Consider the following 19232-nt stretch of genomic DNA (forward strand, 5'->3'; position numbering starts at 1 on the left):
GCTAGTGTTCGGAAGAGGCCCAGGGCACCGCGTTGCTGGGGCATGGAAGCTCCCTTCAGCGTCAGAGCAGGCCCACAGCAGATGGCACAACTGTAGTCACAGGCCCACAGGGTACAAGCTCTAGTCCAGGGAGTGGGGCGAGGCGAGAGGCTACATCTTCAGGATTCAGGAATTTAGCTCGCAAAGAAGTCTTGGCCTTTACCCCGGAGTTTTGGAATAAAAGAATCATGAGCTGAAAAAGTTACTTAACGTTATGGAGCACCTGTTTCCCACTGCTCTTTCTTTGAGGGAACTTCTATAAGGTCTCAAGGGACATGGAGCAGGATTTGCTTCTTGACCCAGCTTAAGCTGTGGATACTGTGCTAGGAGCCCACATAGCCACACACCAATATCCTAGAGCCAAGAGGACATCCTTGCAAGGCTGTGGGATGAATCTTTTACCACTTCCTGAACTGAGTTCAAGAAAGGGAGCAAATAGAAATATCCCCAAGTGGTTTGGCTGCATGGGACTTTTTCTAGCTTATGTCAGGCCTTTTCCCCTGCCCCTGGGGCCTACTTTCTCCTAGCTGCTCCTTCTCTAGAATCCAGGAGCTGTGGCCTGCCCCAGGCTCTGGAATTCTCAAAGAGCTCACAGTCCTTGGGAAAGGAAGTCTGCATCCTCAGGTGCCATTTCCTCTCTCCCCCAGCCATACCCAGAGCTCTGGTCCCCAGAAAGGTCTATATTTGCCCCATTCCCCAGAAATGTTCCCTGTACTCTGTTTGTAGGTCATCGTGATGTCAGGCCATGAAACCATCCGCGTGCTGGAAGTCGGAGTAGATGCCCAGATCCCTGCTGAGGAGGAGGGCAAAGGACTGGAGGGTGTGGCCGCTGAGGGCTCCCAGAGTGGAGGCTCTGCTGAAGCCAGTGAACTTACTGGTGAAGCTGGACCAGACAACCCAGACTCCTCTGCAGAGGCAGCTGGTATGAGGCCATTGCCCCCATCTGGTATTGCTCCACCCAAGTCCCTGCCTGTGGTTCCCTGGGGAGCCAGCACAAGTCCCTGGAACTTAGGTGGCTTTAGAGTCTTGTTGTCTTCCTGTCCACTGGACAGCCTTTGGCCATGGCCTGTATTTCTGGTCAGCTACTAGGGCTATCTTGCACTCCTCATCTCTGAAACTTTAGTTCTGGTTTCAGTCACTTCCAGACCTAAACTGGGATGGGTCAGGGTAAGGTGGGTGGAGAGTGGCCAGGCTCAGCTAAGGGGACTGAATAAATGTCCGAGTGTGCTCCTAGACCTAAAGAGACCTTCAGGCCCAGTGCAGAGAGCACTAGACCTTCAGGGCCCTGCCAGCCCTTTCAACTTGACTTGCTGTAGTACAGCTGGGAGGTCCCAGAAGCTGGCAATAGGAGGGCATTTTACCTACCTTGGACTAAGTATGTACATTAGGTAGGACCTCGCAGAATGCTAGCTCCTTACATCCGGCTGGGCTGGTGTGAGTTAAACCTGATGACTTGTTTCTGCTGTCATCCAGAGGTGATGTGATGGTGTGATTCTCCTGCATGGGTATGGATATGGCTGATCCCTGCACACTATCTCCCCTAATTACCTACAACGGTGCTGTTCTGAAGGCTCGGGCTGGTACCAGGCCCTGCTTTCTTGCCATAGGGCACCATTTCATTAATTTTTCTCATTAACACCGTGTAGAACAGATTATCTCCTTCTGCAGGAAACGTAAGGTCTCCCCTGCCAGTTCCCACAGAACACCAGGATCCATCTTCCCTTGCCTTCTGCTTATCTACCGTTCCTTAGATTGGAGATCTGGGCTGGTAGGGCTGGGAAGCCAAGAAGACAGCAAATGAGAACAGACAGACTTCAGGGAAACAGCATCTCCTTAACAAGGAAAACTGCAAGACCTCACATCCTTTGCTTTACCTGAAAATTAGTGTGCAGATTCATTTGGGACCCTAATAACTTGGCTTATTTTACCCCCTTTTGAAAAAAGAAGTGACAAGAGACATGACCATTTTCCCTTTACCAGGAAATGCTGTGCTTTTATTGAGGCCAGGATGGGGCATTACCTGTGTTTCTATGGTCCAGTGCCCTGGAGAGCAGACAGAGAGGACAAGGATTCTTGCCAGTCACCCTTCCCATTCCTTTCCATTGTGGGGATGGAGCCCCTTTTCAGAAAATTTGAGAGGTGTCCCAGGTTTATCCACAGTGCCTTGACTTCCATTTTTACCCTTTTAACCATATTCCATATCTATTTTTTTCTGATATCTTAATTCTGCTCCTTATCTAAATCTGCTCCCAGGAAGAGGCCCTAAGTCAATTACTTTCACCTTAGTGTGAGTGTCTTGTTTTTGACAGAGACAGAAAGAGGGACAGATAGAAATAGAAAGACAGGAAGGGAGAGAGATGAGAAGTATCAAGTCTTTGTAGTGGCACCTTAGTTGTTCATTGATTGTTTTCTTATATGTGCCTTGACCTGGGGGCTAAAGCAGAGCAAGTGACCCCTTGCTCAGGCCAGCGACCTTGGGCTTCAAGTCAGCTACCATGAGGTCATGTCAATGATCCCTTGCTCAAGCCAGTGACCTCATGCTTAAGCCAGATGAGCCTGTCCTGAAGACGACAACCTCGGAGTTTTGAACCTGGGACCTCAGCGTCCAGGTAGATACTCTATCCACTGTTACACCACTAGTCAGGCAAGAAGCATTTCCTCTTAAAACAAAATAAAGCTAAATAATAGGGAACTTTTCCATAGTGAAGAAAAATCTAGTGATTTATGGCACTCTAAGTTACTACCCATACCTTGTCACACATACATATTTTTATAGCTGGAACCACCACGTATAGAATATGTAGTATGACACTGACCACCATGCTATTTCAGATACTCTTTTCCTTTACTGACAGATTCAAAAACCTGTTTTGGGCCCTGGCCGGTTGGCTCAGCGGTAGAGCGTCGGCCTAGCGTGCGGAGGACCCTGGTTCGATTCCCGGCCAGGGCACACAGGAGAAGCGCCCATTTGCTTCTCCACCCCTCCGCCGCACCTTCCTCTCTGTCTCTCTCTTCCCCTCCCGCAGCCAAGGCTCCATTGGAGCAAAGATGGCCCGGGCGCTGGGGATGGCTCTGTGGCCTCTGCCCCAGGCGCTAGAGTGGCTCTGGTCGCAACATGGCGACGCCCAGGATGGGCAGAGCATCGCCCCCTGGTGGGCAGAGCGTCGCCCCATGGTGGGCGTGCCGGGTAGATCCCGGTCGGGCGCATGCGGGAGTCTGTCTGACTATCTCTCCCTGTTTCCAGCTTCAGAAAAATGCAAAAACAAACAAACAAACAAACAAAAAAAAAACCTGTTTTGGTTTTGGCTATTGTCAAATGTCTGTTTTTTTATTGTCATAACCAGTGCTGCTTTGAATATCTTTGTACTAGTCCTTTGAAAAAAACAATTAAAAAATTTTTTTAGAGATTTTATTTATTCATTTTAGAGAGGAGAGAGAGAGAAGTGGGTGGAGCAGGAAGCATCAACTCCCACATGTGCCTTGACCAGGCAAGCCCTGGGTTTCAAACTGGCGACCTCAGTGTTCTAGGCTGACGCTTTATCCACTACACTACCACAGGCCAGGCTGAAATATTTTTTCTTTTTTCTTTTATTTTTATGACAGATACAGAAAGTCAGAGAGGGACAGATAGGGACAGACAGACAGAAAGTGAGAGAGATGAGAAGCATCAATTCTTCGTTGCGGCATCTTAATTGTTCATTAATAGCTTTCTCGTATGTGCTTTGACAAGGGGTGGAGGAGGCTACAGCAGAGTGAGTGACCCCTTGCTCAAGCCAGCAACCATGGGGTCATGTCTATGATCCTACGCTCAAGTCACAAACCCCGCGCTCAAGCTGGTGATCCCGCACTCAAGCTGGCGATCTTGGGGTTTCAAACCTGGGTCCTCTGCGTCCCAGTCTGATGCTCTATCTCTTGTGCCACCACCTGGTCAGGCAGAAAAAAACTTTTTTCTTTGCAGTATAGTCCACTCACATTCGTTTTGAAGAGAAATCAATTGTTTATATAGGAAGAAGTCATCATATGAAAAAATACAAAATCTTGCTATCAATGAGAGAAAAGGTAAATGGCTATAAGGTACTACCTGCCTGTTAGGCCACAACAATCAACAGCAGTAAACACTACATTGGGTGATGCCGTGAAGAAACAGATACATTGTCGATGTTTCTATAAATTGGTTTAGTCTTTCTGAAAAGCAGTCTAGCAAGAAGTGACCGAAGTCCTAAATGTATGCAAACTCTTGGACCCCTTGATCCTACTTTGGAGATATATTCTAATAAAATGAATATTTTATATCTTCAGATGTTAAGCTTTTATCATTCATGTTTATCATATTGATATGTTTTAGTTTCCTTTTTATAGTTCATTATATTTGTCAAGCAAAATGTTTTTACAATTTTTCTAGGATCAGATTATCCTTGCCTTCTCTGATTTTTTCCAGTAGTTAAAAATGTATTTTTCCTCCACAGTGGAAATAAATCTGACATTTTGTTTTATTTTAGGATTTGATAAGGCTTTCATTGCTGCTTGTTTGTCTCTTTAATTCCTTAAACAATGTGACTGTCTTTATTATGTGCTATGAGCAGTATAGTCCTGAGTTAAGTCAGTGCCTTTTCAGATTGGGCTGGGAATGCGGGGCTGGAAGGTTATCTAATTCAGTGGTTCCCACGGTAACTGTGTGCTGTACCACAAGGGGGCTTAAAAGGAAAGAGGCATTAAGAAGTACAAATTGCCAGTTATAAAAACAGTCATGGGGATGTAAAGTATAGCATAGGGGAATATAGTCAATAATATTATAGTAACTATGTATGATGTCAGAGGGTAATAGACTTCTAGGGGTGATCACTTCATAAGTTATATAAATGTCTAATCACTATGATGTACACTTGAAACTAATATAATGTTGAATGTCAACTGTAATTGAAAAAAATAGAGAGAGGAGAGGTTACTTGCCTTCACTCCCAGGCATTCTGATCAGTAATGGTCCTGGAAACCTGTGCCCAGACAGTATTAAGAGGCCACTGATCTGGCCATGTACCCATCACCCGATACCTACACTCCTTTTAATGGCTCATCAGATAGAACATAATAACCCTTTTCATTGCGTGGCTTTGAAAAGGCTTCCTGGTGGGCACCCCCAATACCTGACAAATCAAGGCAGCAAGAGGAAGCTATAACCTGGATGAAAAGCTTTGGTTTACAGGAAGTTCCTTTAGAAGCTCATTAAAGCTGCTCATCCAGGCGTTAGACCTCAGGGACTGGCAGAGAAGAGCTACCTGGCCTGTAGAGCCATTGTGATCCTGAGTGTGGCAAAGACATGTCCAATATTTAGGGACTGTCATTTCAAGGACTTCACCCTGCAGAATCCTTGCCCCTTCCCCTGCATCCAAAAACTAGTCTAAAGGTGGGTTGAGCAATGGTCCAGTTGCTGGATAAGCCAAGGGAAGCTGCTCCCATAGATCCTATCTAGTTCCTTCCCTCCCAGATACATGTTCACTTCAGGCCCCTCTGCTGATTATGTGATAGGTCACAGTGTTCTGTAGAGCCAGGAAATGAGAGACTGAGAATCAGCTGTGCATAGGCCTGCATTTTCTTCATCTAAATGTGGGAAGAAGAGTTCCTATATTCTATGTTTGGCACAGAATAGGGCTATGTTTGGAGCGAATAAGGCTCTCCAGTTTCCTATTGTCACTACCAGTAGCGTTTGGGAATCTGCCTTCTGGGCAAGGGAAAGCCAGGGATTATCTTGGGTTGTGCAGAAATACAGTGTGAGGCTGATAGTTGCCATTTCAAGCTGTAGACAAGATATTCTAGCCCAGTGACCCCTCTGCTCACACCAGGCTTACCCTTTGTCCCTCTTTCTCTCAATGCCACATGAAGGGAAGTCACTTCCTGGGACCCCTTCGAGCCCTGCCCCTAATGTCACCACCTTTAGCCAAGCCTCAAGCCAGCCTCAGGCATCGCAGATCCTGACACCACTGGCTATACAAGCTGCCCCCCAGGTAAGAGCCACCCCTGGGAGCTGGACAGAGAACAGTGGGCAGAAGCAAGGCATGGGACCACCAAGGTGGAGTAGGCTTGGGATCTGGAAACTTCATTGGGCAGGACAGGGAAAGGGCTGTGGCTTGAGGGTGGGAGTCCCCTACTAAGCACCCCTGGCCTTTCCCCTGCCCGAAATCAGGCCCACTGGAAAAGAGTAGACCTGCATTTTCCAGGTAATCTCCTTGGGTCCAGAAAGGATTGTAGGTTCATTAACTCTTTCATGGCACAGGCCGTTCTGTTTATCTGATGATTAAATGAGTGACTGCCCTTGTCATTCCCTCCAGTGGATGCCTGGAAGAGTTAATGATTGCATTGTTAAAGTCCTCATAGTGTGTGTGTGTGGTGGGGGGAGGGGGAACCCCAGCAGTTAGCTGCCTCCGGCATCTCCCAGGCTCCCTATCACCTTTCGCTGTATTTCAGAAGCATCCATCAAAGGGTGGCCTCCATCAGAGCTGCTCAGAAGCTTCAGTGGGCCCTTGATCACTTGGGTTCCATCAGCCTCTGCCCCTGCTCTGGCCACAAAGTGTTGGTCCTGCGGGTAAGGGCCCAGAGGAGGCTGGGAAGCAGCAGCAGCCTGTAGTGGAAGAGGCCTGTGCACCCTTTGCTGTCCTGTGAGCAGGGCCAGGTCCTGTCCTTGATTTGGGCTGCTTCTCTGAAGGCAGGTTAGTCTGGTCAGGCACACCCCTCACAGCTGAGCCTCAGGTTAGGGCTTGTCTCTTCCCTGCCTTCAAGCAGCCTTTCCCCTGGTGCCCTCAGAATGCTTTGTTTGTTCTTAGCTGGGTCTCAGAGATCCAGTGTTTGCACTGTCGATGTTGATTTTTTTATTTTTTGTTTTCTTTTTGAAATCTTGTTTGCTTTTGCAGGTCTTGACTCAGGAAAACTTAGCCACAGTTCTGACAGGAGTTATGGTTCCAGCAGGGGCAGTTACTCAACCTCTTCTTATCCCCATCAGTATTGCAGGTCAAGTGGCTGGTCAGCAGGGGCTGGCCGTGTGGACAATTCCTACAGCAACGGTGGCTGCCCTCCCAGGACTGACCACTGCTTCTCCTACGGGGGGAATTTTCAAGCCACCTTTAGCCAGTCTCCAAGGTAACAGCAGATCTCCCCAGGACTGTACCAGGCCCCCCACGACCCACCACTGCCATTCCTGCACGTGGGCTTGCCATGTTGGACTCAGAACCCGCAGCCCACCCAGTGCAACAGCCCTGGAGTCTGGATCCGGTGTCCCAGGCACCCAGCCACAAAGCTGATGTAGCACCTCGGGACTCTAAGCCATGACACCATGCTGGCTCAGCAGGCCTCACTTACTTCAGCCAACTGCCTGAGACTGCCCCTCTCCCCCCACACCAGAATTCAGCCCATGACCAGCCTCCTGAGAAGGACTGCAAGAAGACGCAACTTCTGGTTTTGAACCTACACATCTCCAGGCCCAAGGGAGGGGGGATGAGAGATGTTGGCATGTGCTGCCCTCTGTGAGGATCAAGGGAATCACAGCTGCCTGTCCCCTGCCCCACTGCCCCAACCCTCTCTCCTTTTCGTGCCAGATCCCTTGGGATTGGAGCTGCACTGGGCTTTGGCTAGGAATTTGAGCACCTCTGTCTCTGCCTTGCTCCATAGCAGCTGCCGTGCTGAACACCGCTCTCCCGGCACCCATACAAGCTGCCCCATCGGTACAGGTCTCCTCGCCCACCCAGCCACGGCCACCAGCTCAGCCCCAGACGCTGATCCAGACCCCACCGCTGCTGCAGACCACACCTGCCATTCTCCCGCAGGCCCCTGCTGCCACCGCTACCGCCCCCGCCCCCAAGCCAGTGGACACGCCCCCACAGATCACCCTGCAGCCTGCAGGCTTCGCATTTAGCCCAGGAATCGTAAGCTGCTGCCCTCACCCAGGGCTGACCAGGGATGGACCAAATCTTGGGCCAGGGGTGGAACTGACGGGAGGAAGGTGGTGGAGTACCAGCTCCCTGAATACGGCTCTTTTTTTTTTAACACATCAGCAGGGATGGGCTCCCTTGGAAGCTGCCAGCCCGTCCATCCCAGACAAGAGCAAACAACCTCTGCCAAGAGGGCTGGGCAAATTCTCCAGAACCTGAACCACTGGACCAGCCTTGGAGGGTGGGATGATGTCTGGGGATTGCAAACTTGTGAGCTGTCACTAAGGTGGAGCTAGAGGCTCACAGCCCCATGCCAACATCTGTCCAGTGTGGCTTCTGGCTTGGCAGTGGAGCTGTTAGATGTGACTAGAATCACATCAGTCACTCCAGTCTGGCCCTTAAACCCTCCCGGGCCTGACCTGAAAGATTAGCCAGCTACATTTTTATGGCTTTGACCTTACCTGTCCCAGCTGACCGCCTGCCACCCCTAGCCCTAGATACTATTCACCTGGTGGACATGGGCCTGCAGCCCACATTCATATCTGCTCCACATCCCTACCTCCCTACCCCAATGCCTTGATCCCTCTTCCTTCTGCCTTGGGTTCTTTCTGTCCCCTTTAGCCACTGAGCAAGGCTCTTCCTCCACCCACAGATCAGTGCTGCTTCCATCGGGGGACAGACCCAGATCCTGGGCTCCCTCACTACAACTCCAGTCATTGCCAACGCCATTCCCAGCATGCCAGGGATCAGCAGTCAGATCCTCACCAATGCTCAGGGACAGGCAAGTGGTCGGCCAGGGCTAAGGGATGGGGGCTGTGGAGAAGCTGGCCGGGACCAGAGTTGGACTGAGGGTCATAGAAACTCAAACAGGATGTCAGGCTGCTGTTCATATCTCCTGTGTGGCAGCTCTCTGCTTATGCTGAGACCAGGCCTAGCCACTACCTTGCCCTAGAGGTACCCACTCTAGTTGAGGTGAACACCCACTTAATTTATGGAGCACTTACTTTGTGGCCAGTCTCTGTGCTTTCTTATACATCATCTCACTTTGAGTACAGATCTGTGAGGTAGAGATTTTTATTCCCATTTCACAGGGAAGAAGATTGAGGTTCAGAGAAATTAAGCCACTCAGCTAAACTGACAGAGCAGGGATTCACTCCAAGTCTGTATGACTCTATGTGCAGACCTGGTTCTGCCCCATCACAGCTCTGGAGACAGAATAAAGGAAGCAGCCCCCAGACTGTGAATCCTTCCCTTTAAAGGTTAACCAGTTCACCTAGTGTTGGGATTTGGGTTGGGAGAGGAGCTGGACACTGCCCTCAACTTAGGGCCCCTGCCTTATTTCCTCCCAGGTTATTGGAACACTTCCATGGGTAGTGAACTCGGCTAGCGTGGCAGCCCCAGCACCCGCCCAAAGCCTGCAGGTCCAGGCTGTGACCCCTCAGCTGCTGCTGAACGCCCAAGGCCAGGTGATTGCAACCCTGGCCAGCAGCCCCCTGCCTCCACCTGTGACTGTCCGGAAGCCAAGCACACCTGAGTCCCCTGCTAAGAGTGAGGTACAAGGGCTGCGGTTGGGGATCGGGCAGGCAAAAGGTTATTTTCTGAAGCTCCTGGGAAAGCAGGGTACCTTCCCAAAGTAAGGGGAAGTCCAGAGTAGAAGGTTCACATGAGTCACACCTGCTCTGCCCAGGGAAGATGCACCCCTGCCCCCAGCCCCTACCTACACACATCAAACACCTGTCTATGTGCCCTCAGAGGTCAGTGCCATTCTGAGAAGGCCCAGGAGGAGGTGTTCAAAGGAAATGCTCTGGGAGGTTAGTTCTGCATCCCTTCTCTCTTCCCCCTTCATCCCCCTAACCCTCTGCTTTGTACTGTGGCTTTGATTATTCATTTATTTATTCATCCCAGGAGGAGTTTTTGAGTGCCTACTGTATTCCAGGTGCTGAAGATATAGAGATGAATAAGACGCCTTTCCTAGCCTTAGGTAGCCCAGCACTGGAGGCAAGTACAAGGCAGCCTGACAAAGACTAGGATAGGGGCGTCATAAGGGAACCAGAAAAGGAGCTCTCAACAGACTGGGGAGTTCAACAAGGCTTCATAGAGAAAGACATTGAACTAATCTAAAGGAATGAGTTGGACAAAAGAGTATTTTATCTTTAGGAAATTGCAAGAAATATAGTGTGCAGGAGTTCTCAAACCCGAGTGTGCATTAGAACCACTTGGAGGGCTTGTTGAAATGCAGATTCCCAGGCTCACCCTAGAGTTTCTTATTCAGTAAGTGTGGAGTGGAGCCCAAGAATTCCCATTTTAACAAATTCCCAGTTGTTGAGGCCTATGGTTCTCAAATGTGGTATGCCACTTCCCAGCTTTGTGAATAATCTCTTAGCCTCATTTGTAAAAGGGAGATTATAAGAAGACCAACTGCAGAAGGTTGAGTATTACAGGACCTATATTGCACATAGGCAGTTAACATTCTAGTACACAGGAAGCACTTGAAAAACAGTGTTTTTGTTGTTATCACTATTATTATTAGCTAGTGAAGGGTCATGGAAGGATTTTTAGCAAGGAAAGGGCTAATTAAATGTACACTAAAAAAACTTCCTCTGGCCCTGGCCGGTTGGCTCAGTGGTAGAGCGTCGGCCTGGCGTGCGGGGGACCCGGGTTCGATTCCCGGCCAGGGCACATAGGAGAAGCACCCATTTGCTTCTCCACCCCCCCCCCCTCCTTCCTCTCTGTCTCTCTCTTCCCCTCCCGCAGCCAAGGCTCCATTGGAGCAAGGATGGCCCGGGCGCTGGGGATGGCTCCTTGGCCTCTGCCCCAGGCGCTAGAGTGGCTCTGGTCGCGGCAGAGCGATGCCCCGGAGGGGCAGAGCATCGCCCCCTGGTGGGCAGAGCGTGGCCCCTGGTGGGCGTGCCGGGTGGATCCCGGTCGGGCACATGCAGGAGTCTGTCTGACTGTCTCTCCTGGTTTCCAGCTTCAGAAAAATACAAAAAAAAACAAACAAACTTCCTCTGTCATTGGGTGGAGCCAAGAACTAGACTATGTTGAGATTTAAGTCCTTGTCACCTGCATGGAGGTGAGTTAAACAGTTAGACAAAAGACTGAACTAAGCCTGAGGACTTGAGAAGCAAGGAGTGGACTTGAAAGCTACTAAAAGGTAGATTCCAGGGAACAGGGCCCATCCTAGAAAATTTGAACTTTTCAGGAAGCATTTTCAAAAAACACTAAAAATACTAATTTCATATAGTTATAATTTCTTCTGATTATAAATGACAGATGATTTTTATAAAAATTCCAAGATTATGTCTAATGTAAAAAAGTAAACTTCCCAGCCCTGGCCAGTTAGCGCGGTGGTCAAGCATCGGCCTGGTGTTCAGATGTCCTTGGTTCAATTACCAGTCAGGGCACACAGGAGAAGTGCCCATCTGCTTCTCCACCCCTTACCCTCCCCCTTCTCTCTCTCTTCCTCTCCTGCAGCCATGGCTCGATTGGGATTGGTTCGAGCAAATCAGTTTTAGGCACTGAAGATGCCTCAAACACTATTTAGCTTAGTTCTGAGCATGGCCCCAGATGGGCAGAACATTAGCCTCAGAGGGGGGTTGCTGGGTAGATCCTGGTCGGGGCACATGCTGGAGTTTGTCTATCTTCCCCTCCTCTCACTTGGAAAAGAAAAAAAAAAGTAAAAATCCCTTCTAATTCCACCTCCTTTTTATTTTCTTCTGGAAATTCATATGTATTTTTTGAAAGAATTATTCCATAAAACCTGTTTTTCACCTGACTTTTCTCTTTCACTTAGCATTATGACTCTGACCTCTTTCCATGCCAGTAGTTGAGATATACCTTATTCTTTTAAATGGCTATACAGTATATCATTGTAAGGAGGTACCAGACATCTTGTACTTGCTGATTTTCTATTAATGAATGTTTGGGTCTGGAAGGCTCTAAAATTAGGTTAAGTTTCTCCTCTGAGGGCAGAGATCTGAGAGTAGTTATCTTAAGGGTGGACACTTGGAGCTTTGACCAAGTATATTGAGCCTTCCTGAACCTCTGACCTGCCTGTGTCACAGGTGGCTATGAGGCTCCAGTTTGGTGGGACATGGTGCTGTGCTTATTTTGGAGGTCATGATCATTGGTGGGTGATAATAAGTAGCTTCTACTCTTGCTTTTTGATGGGACACAGGTAGGAGTGTGAATTTCATGCCCATTTTGCCCATCTCTGGTCCATGCAGGGACTACAACCCCATGAGCTGGGCAGGTGGTCAATAGGGACTTGTTTGTTGTCTTCTCATAGGTACACCCCATCCAGCCTACACCAGCCATGCCTCCGCCTGCTGTGGTCATTGCCAGCTCAGCTCCGGTGGCCAAGCCATCTGCTTCTGTTCCCATCCCAATTACCTGCTCAGAGACGCCCACTGTCAGCCAGTTGGTGTCCAGTAAGTGGCTCCTGGAGGAGGTTGTGAAGAAGGGGACATAGGCATTTATTTGGACACCCTGACCTCTTTAGGTGCTGCTCTCCTTAATAAATTTCCCAGAGTCCAAAGGGGAAGGGCAAACACTCAGTGCCAGGGTCTGGCTTTTTTAGTCCTGTTGAGCTGGGTTCTAGGCATGATGATAGTGGAGGCTGTTTCTCTGACCAGCCACGCTATTGGCTATCTCTCCTGTGGTCTCTCATCCAGTATTTGAGGAATGTGGATGGCCAACAGATGTGCTTGGGGTCCAGGAGTAGGGAAAATGGGGAGGGTCAGCAGTTAGAGCTGGAAGAACTTGAAAATAGATGCCCTAACTCCAGAAAGGTTGGTCCAAACCCTATTCCCCCAGTCCTGTTTCTCTTGGGCACAAGGTTAATGAGGGTCTCAAGGAATGTGGGCCAAATCTCCTCATCCCTCTCCACCAAACCAGGCCAATGTGCCAGATAAGTAGTAATGAATGTCTATCCTCTGCACTCACTCCTGGCCCCTTTCTCTGGCCTAGAGCCACACACCTCAAGTCTGGATGAGGATGGGATCAACTTAGAAGAGATCCGGGAGTTTGCCAAGAACTTTAAGATCCGGCGGCTGTCCCTTGGCCTCACACAGACCCAGGTGGGTCAGGCTCTGACTGCAACAGAAGGCCCAGCCTACAGCCAGTCAGCCATCTGCCGGTGAGTAAGGCTGCCTGAACAAGGCCAGGGCCTGCTCAGCTGCCTGGAGGCACAGGGACCTGGGTGTCTGACTCCTATATTCTCTCTTCCACCTGCCTTCTTCCAAATAAGGAAAGCTGCTTTAAGGAAAAATACGAGCCTAACCAGGTGGTGGCGCAGTGGATAGAGCATCTGCCTGGGATGCTGAGGTTACAGGTTCAAAACCCCAAGGTCATGGGCTTGAGCGCAGGCTCACCAGCTTGAGCACAGGGTCGCCAGCTTGAGCATGGGATCGTAGACATGACCTCATGGTCATTGGCTTGAGCCCAGAGGTCACTGGCTTGAGCAAGGGATCACTTGCTAAGCTGGAGCCTGCTGGTCAAGGCACATATGAGAAAGCAATAAATGAACAACTAAGGTGCAGCACCTATGAGTTGAGGCTTCTCATCTCTCTATCCTTCCTGTCTGTCTGTCCCTGTCTGCACCCCCCTTGCTAAAAAACAACAACAACAAAAATAGATAGAAATGAAAATCTGAAGTAGCCAAAGTCTGATCAGGTCCTTCTGAGGGGCCTCTGATGTTTATCCTCCAATCCTGAACATTTCCATAGTCTTTCTCTCTCTTTTTAAAAAAAAATTTATTGGTTGATTTTAGAGAGAGAGAAAGAGAAGCACCCATTTGTTGCTCCACTTAGTCGTGCTGCATTGCCCTTCTGTATGTGCCCTGACTGGGGATCAAATGTGCAACCTTGCTTTTTTGGAACTGTGCTATAAATGACTGAGCTAACCAGCCATGCCCATGAGTATTGACATGGTCTATCTCTGGGAATCGAAGACCCTAATCCATTCGGGAATCCTAGAGAAAAAGGAATACAGCTTATGAAACTAGTCACAAAGGTGGGAACTTCAGTTCTGGCATGGCTGTCAAGTATATACCCCCAGCACCCCTATCATGCGCCCATCTCTATGTCTTATAAGGCATGACTCTAAAGTGATGTAGCTGGTGTTCTGTGTGCAGCATATAAACTGGTTCTGGTGCCAGTATCATAGGAAGGGTAGCAGAGGGTCTCAAACAAGAATGAGTGTATGGGCTCAGGGATGGTAGAAAGATTTCATCTGCCTTTCAGTTCCATAGACTAGAGTGGCTATTAGATATAGTGCCATGTTGGGAATGTCTGTAGTTACATCTGAGCTTAGCCAGAAAGAGTAGTCTGATGTAGTGATGCTTCTATGAAGATATAATTAGAGGGGGACAGGACTCATGACATTCATTTGCAGTCTCTGGAGTCCTCTCAAGATAATACCTCAATCCCTGGCCAGGTGGCTTACTGGATAGAGCATTGTCCTTGCTTGCCGAGGTTGTTGGTTTGCTCCCTGGTCAGGGCACATATGAGAAGCAACCAATGAGTGCACAACTAAATGGAACAATGAGTTGATGCTTCTGTCTCTCCGTTTCTCTCTCAAATCAATGGAATAATTAAACCCTGGGCAGTTTGGCTCAGTGGTAGAGCATCAACCCAGCGTATGGAAGTCCCAGATTTGATTCCTGGTCAGGGCACACAGGAGAAGCAACCATCTGCTTCTCCTCTTCTCCCCTTCCCCCTTCTTTCTCTCTGATTTGAGGACATTGGCCCCAGGCGCTGAGGATGGCTCCACAGAGCCTCCACCTCAGGCGCTAAAAATGACTTGGCTGTGAGCATTAGAGTCAGACTGGGGTCACTAGGTGGACCTTGGTTGGGGCACATGTGGAAGTCTATCTTTGTATCTCCCCTCCTCTCGCTTAAATTTTCTTAAAAAAAGGAATAATTAAAAAAAAAAGATAGGGGCCCTGGCTGGTTGGCTCAGTGGTAGAGCGTTGGCCTGGTGTGCAGGAGTCCCGGGTTCGATTCCCAGCCAGGGCACACAGGAGAAGCGCCCATCTGCTTCTTCACCCCTCCCCCTCTCCTTCCTCTCTGTCTCTCTCTTCCCCTCCCGCAGCCAAGGCTCCATTGGAGCAAAATTGGCCCCGGGCGCTGAGGATGGCTCTATGGCCTGTGCCTCAGGTGCTAGAATGGCTTTGGTTGCAACAGAGCGATGCCCCAGATGGGCAAAGCATCGCCCCCGGTGGGCATGCCGGGTGGATCCTGGTTGGACTCATGTGGGAGTCTGTCTGACTGCCTTCCCATTTCCAACTTCAGAAAAATAAAAAAATAAAAAAAATAAAAAGATAGGACCTCCCTTATTTGGGTGTGAAAGTTCTGGAATGATTCATATAGCATTTGCACTGTTATCACTGCACTACTAAACTAACGCTATGCAAATGGTCCCTCTGTATCACCTAGGATACAGGACAGTCCGAGAAGTTTGGGTTTGACTGAGCTAGGAGGGTCTTGGTGGGGGTGGTAAGGAGTAGCCTCTTGAGTGGAGTGTTCATACCTGGGTGTGGGGAGTAAGACACTCTCACTCTCCCTTCCTGGGCTTGGGTTACCTACAGGTTTGAGAAGCTGGACATCACGCCCAAAAGTGCCCAGAAGTTGAAGCCGGTGCTGGAGAAGTGGCTGAATGAAGCTGAACTCCGGAACCAGGAAGGCCAGCAGAACCTGATGGAGTTTGTGGGAGGTGAGCCCTCCAAGAAACGCAAACGCCGCACCTCCTTCACCCCCCAGGCCATAGTGGCTCTCAATGCCTACTTCGAGAAGAACCCCCTGCCCACTGGCCAGGAAATCACCGAGATTGCTAAGGAGCTCAACTATGACCGAGAGGTCGTGCGGGTCTGGTTCTGCAATCGGCGCCAGACGCTCAAGAACACCAGCAAGCTGAACGTCTTTCAGATCCCTTAGGGCTCAGCCCCAGCTCTGTGTTCCAGCACTTTGTACTTGCTCCTTGGCGCCCTGCTGCAGCCATGGTCATGACAGCACTGTCATTCCACTACATATGACTGTGCTTGTCCTGAGTCTCAAGACTCCACCGTGTGCATGTGTGTCAGCTGCCTCCCTCCCGTCCGTCCCTCATATATTGCACATCATGGGGAGGGTGGAGGGGCCCACTAAGAGCACCAAGCTCCGCTGGTCATGTTGAGGGAGGGTATTTGTAGTGTCACTTAAAGAAGCACTTTGCCAGTGGTAGAGCGTCGGCCTGGCGTGCAGGAGTCATGGGTTCAATTCCAGGCCAGGGCACACAGGAGAAGTGCCTATCTGCTTCTCCACCCCTCCCCCTCTCTTTCCTTTCTGTCTCTCTCTTCCCCTCCCGCAGCCAGGGCTCCATTGGAACAAAGTTGGCCCGGGCACTGAGGACGGCTCTGTGGCCTCTGCCTCAGGTGCTAGAATGGCTCTGGTTGCAACAGAGCAACGCTCCAGAGGGGCAGAGCATCGCCACCTGGTGGGCATGCCGGGTGGATCGCGGTCGGGCGCATGTGGGAGTCTGTGTGACTGCCTCCCCATTTCCAAATTCAGAAAAATACAAAAAAAAAAAAAAAAAAAAAAAAAGAAGCACTTTGCAAACATGGTTTTTGAAGGGTGAATTCTGGTTGGGAACTAGAAATTCCCCACCCTTGGGGCAGGGCTTTAGCAGCCCCTAACAACTGGCCATTAGCTCTTGTTTTCAATTCTCTTTCCACCCTCTTCTCTTGGCTCCTCTGTGTAAGTGTGGCAGGTATAACAGCTCATTCAGTAGAACACAGCCTCACCCTTCTCTTCGCCTGCAGGCACACTATCCCCTGAAAGGACCCAAGAGACTCAATTCTGAAAAGTGTGATGTGCTGCTCAGAAGGTCAGACTCTTGTCTGCCTCGGCTTCAAGGTCAGAAGGTTCCATAGCCCTAGGGCCAGAACATGTCACCTCCTCACACACCTCTCCCTGGTTCCTTTGGAGGAAAATTGCACTAAAGCAGAATCTTTTCTTTTGTAATCCATGTTGGAAGGAAGCATCAGTGAACTCTAGCTGTCCTGGAGTTGACCTGAGTCTATGGCATATTAAATAAGGCAGTTCTTCCAGATTTAATCTAATATCAGTCCATGACTATCTCTTCCCCCACCCCTAACAGTATGGGTTAAAGAGAACTTCCAGCCTGGAAAATCCCCTGCTCAAGCAAGTAGGCACTTTGGAGAAAAATGAGGAAAGAAATGCTGGCTCTTTCTCTTGTCCTCACATTCTAACCCGGCCCAGGGGCCTTCTCAGAAGTGTCAAATGAAACAATAAAACCAGAGAGCAAGGCCTGGGGGGAAAGACCAACATCCAGAAAGAGCTGATGGCAGCCCCAGAAGGTTCTTGTGGAAGATGACTTAACTGATTTTCTTTGTAACTGTAAGCCTTGGATATTGGAGGGGAAATCTTATTTTCTCCAGAGTCTTAGACCCTGTGTTTGGGTAACAATGCCCCCAGTGCTCCAATAAACCAAAAAATACCCCTGGAGCAGGATGGGTTTTGCCTCTAGAGATGGCAACTATGGCACATTGGGGGTTTACATCTCATCCGAGCTCCTAGGTGAGTTTCCCAGCTTCAATGAGGCTGGACAGCCACTGGAACTCAGCATGTGACTCCGGGAAGTCAGAAGGACACTGAGAGGTGTTGCTTAGATGAGCCCAGCCTTCATGTGTAGACCATCCCTAAAGGGACACAAGTCACAGGGGTTAGCTACCTCCTCTCTTTACTGTTCTTATCCTTACAGAGCCAGGTCTCTAGTAACTGCCCTCCACTGCACCTCATGTGATGCACCCTGAGGATGTGACTGCCAGGCAAGGGCATATCACCAGCTCTGCTGGTCACTGGCAGCCACCTCCTAGCCTAGCTTTCTCTGGCATGCTGTTTCCGTTTCTGCCTACAGCTGGTCCCTCCCAGGCCCTGCAGTACCAGTGTGGCCATTCTCTTGGTAGCCTTGCCAGTAGGGTGACAGTTGTGTGTCAAATGACTACACATACACACACTTTTGCCCCTTGCAGTGGGACCAACAAACCTGTGGTGGCAGTGAGGAAGCAGGTGGGCATCTTGCCTGTCCCAGCTCTCCAGGAAAATGTCTCCAAGTGAGAGGCTCTACACTCAAGTTCAAGGTTTTCAACCTGTCTCAGTCAGATAAGGGAGGGACACTGTAAACAAGTTTTCTGTAATAGTTAAAGTACTGGAGTTTGTTAAGGATTCAGTTACTCTGGCTGGTTTGCTCAGGGGGTAGAGCACTGGCCCAGCCTGCAGAAGTCCCAGGTTCGATTCCCAGTTAGGGCACACATGAGAAGCAACCATCTGCTTCTCTTCCCCTCCCTCGCCTACTTCTCTCTCTTTTCCCTTCTCGCAGCCAGTGGCTCAGTTGGCAAAGCATCAGCCCCAGACAGGGGTTGCCCAGTGGATACCAGTTGGGGTGCACGCAGAAGTCTGTCTATCTCTCACTCAGAAAGAAGAAAAAAAAATTCTCATGGAACCCTGGTTGAAAATTACTGAATTAGAGAAATACAGGTTTTCACCCTGAAACACTTGTGTTCAGATACACTTTCTTCCAGGTGGGTCATGGCTAGTACTCTGGAAGTAGCATACAATCAAGTAGCATATAATCATGGCAGTGAACATGCAGGACACCATCTGTCTAATGTTAGGGCAGGAAAAAGATAATGAATTGGTAGTCTAAATTAGGCCTGGCCATGCTTTCTCAGCTCCTCCCTCATCTAAATCTGTTTTCCCAACACTGGGCTAGAGCTAAACCATTTTCTCCTCGGCAGGAAGGATGGGTAGGTTGTTCAGAGGAATGATACCAGGGGCAGAATATTTGTAGGCTCAATCCCCAGGCAGGAGGGCACAGGGTATCCCTGAAATGTGCTCCAAGCAGAGCTCACCAACCTACACTCTTTCCTGCTTCCCTACTGTAGGGCCCCAGGAAGCAGCTGTGGTCCTGAGGTGGGTTTTCTTTTTCTTTTTTTTACAGAGACACAGAGAGAATCAGAGAGAGGGGTAGACAGGGACAGACAGACAGAAATGGAGAGAGATGAGAAGCATCAATCATTAGTTTTTCGTTGCGACACCTTAGTTGTTCATTGATTGCTTTCTCATGTGCCTTGACCGTGGGGCTACAGCAGACAGTAACCCCTTGCTCAAGCCAGCGACCTTGGGTCCAAGCTGGTGAGCTTTGCTCAAACCAGATGAGCCCGTGCTCAAGCTGGCGACCTCGGGGTCTTGAACCTGGGTCTTCCTCATCCCAGTCCGT

The 19232-nt window shown here is 49.6% G+C and overlaps 1 protein-coding gene across 1 annotated transcript in view; it reads left to right on the forward strand.

Annotated features, from left to right (window-relative positions):
• The window catches only part of POU6F1 (POU class 6 homeobox 1), a 32828-nt gene extending 16291 nt beyond the window's left edge, over positions 1-16537 (forward strand). The window contains exons 3-11 of the mRNA XM_066353836.1: positions 766-961; positions 5917-6038; positions 6942-7167; positions 7696-7949; positions 8608-8736; positions 9305-9508; positions 12244-12385; positions 12924-13092; positions 15544-16537. Of these exons, the coding sequence (XP_066209933.1) occupies positions 766-961; positions 5917-6038; positions 6942-7167; positions 7696-7949; positions 8608-8736; positions 9305-9508; positions 12244-12385; positions 12924-13092; positions 15544-15889 (1788 nt within the window). The 3' untranslated portion in view covers positions 15890-16537. The remainder of the gene's footprint in view (positions 1-765; positions 962-5916; positions 6039-6941; positions 7168-7695; positions 7950-8607; positions 8737-9304; positions 9509-12243; positions 12386-12923; positions 13093-15543) is intronic.
• Positions 16538-19232: the final 2695 nt, after the last annotated feature.

This window comes from Saccopteryx leptura, chromosome 1 (assembly GCF_036850995.1).
Source record: "Saccopteryx leptura isolate mSacLep1 chromosome 1, mSacLep1_pri_phased_curated, whole genome shotgun sequence".
NCBI lineage: Eukaryota > Metazoa > Chordata > Mammalia > Chiroptera > Emballonuridae > Saccopteryx > Saccopteryx leptura.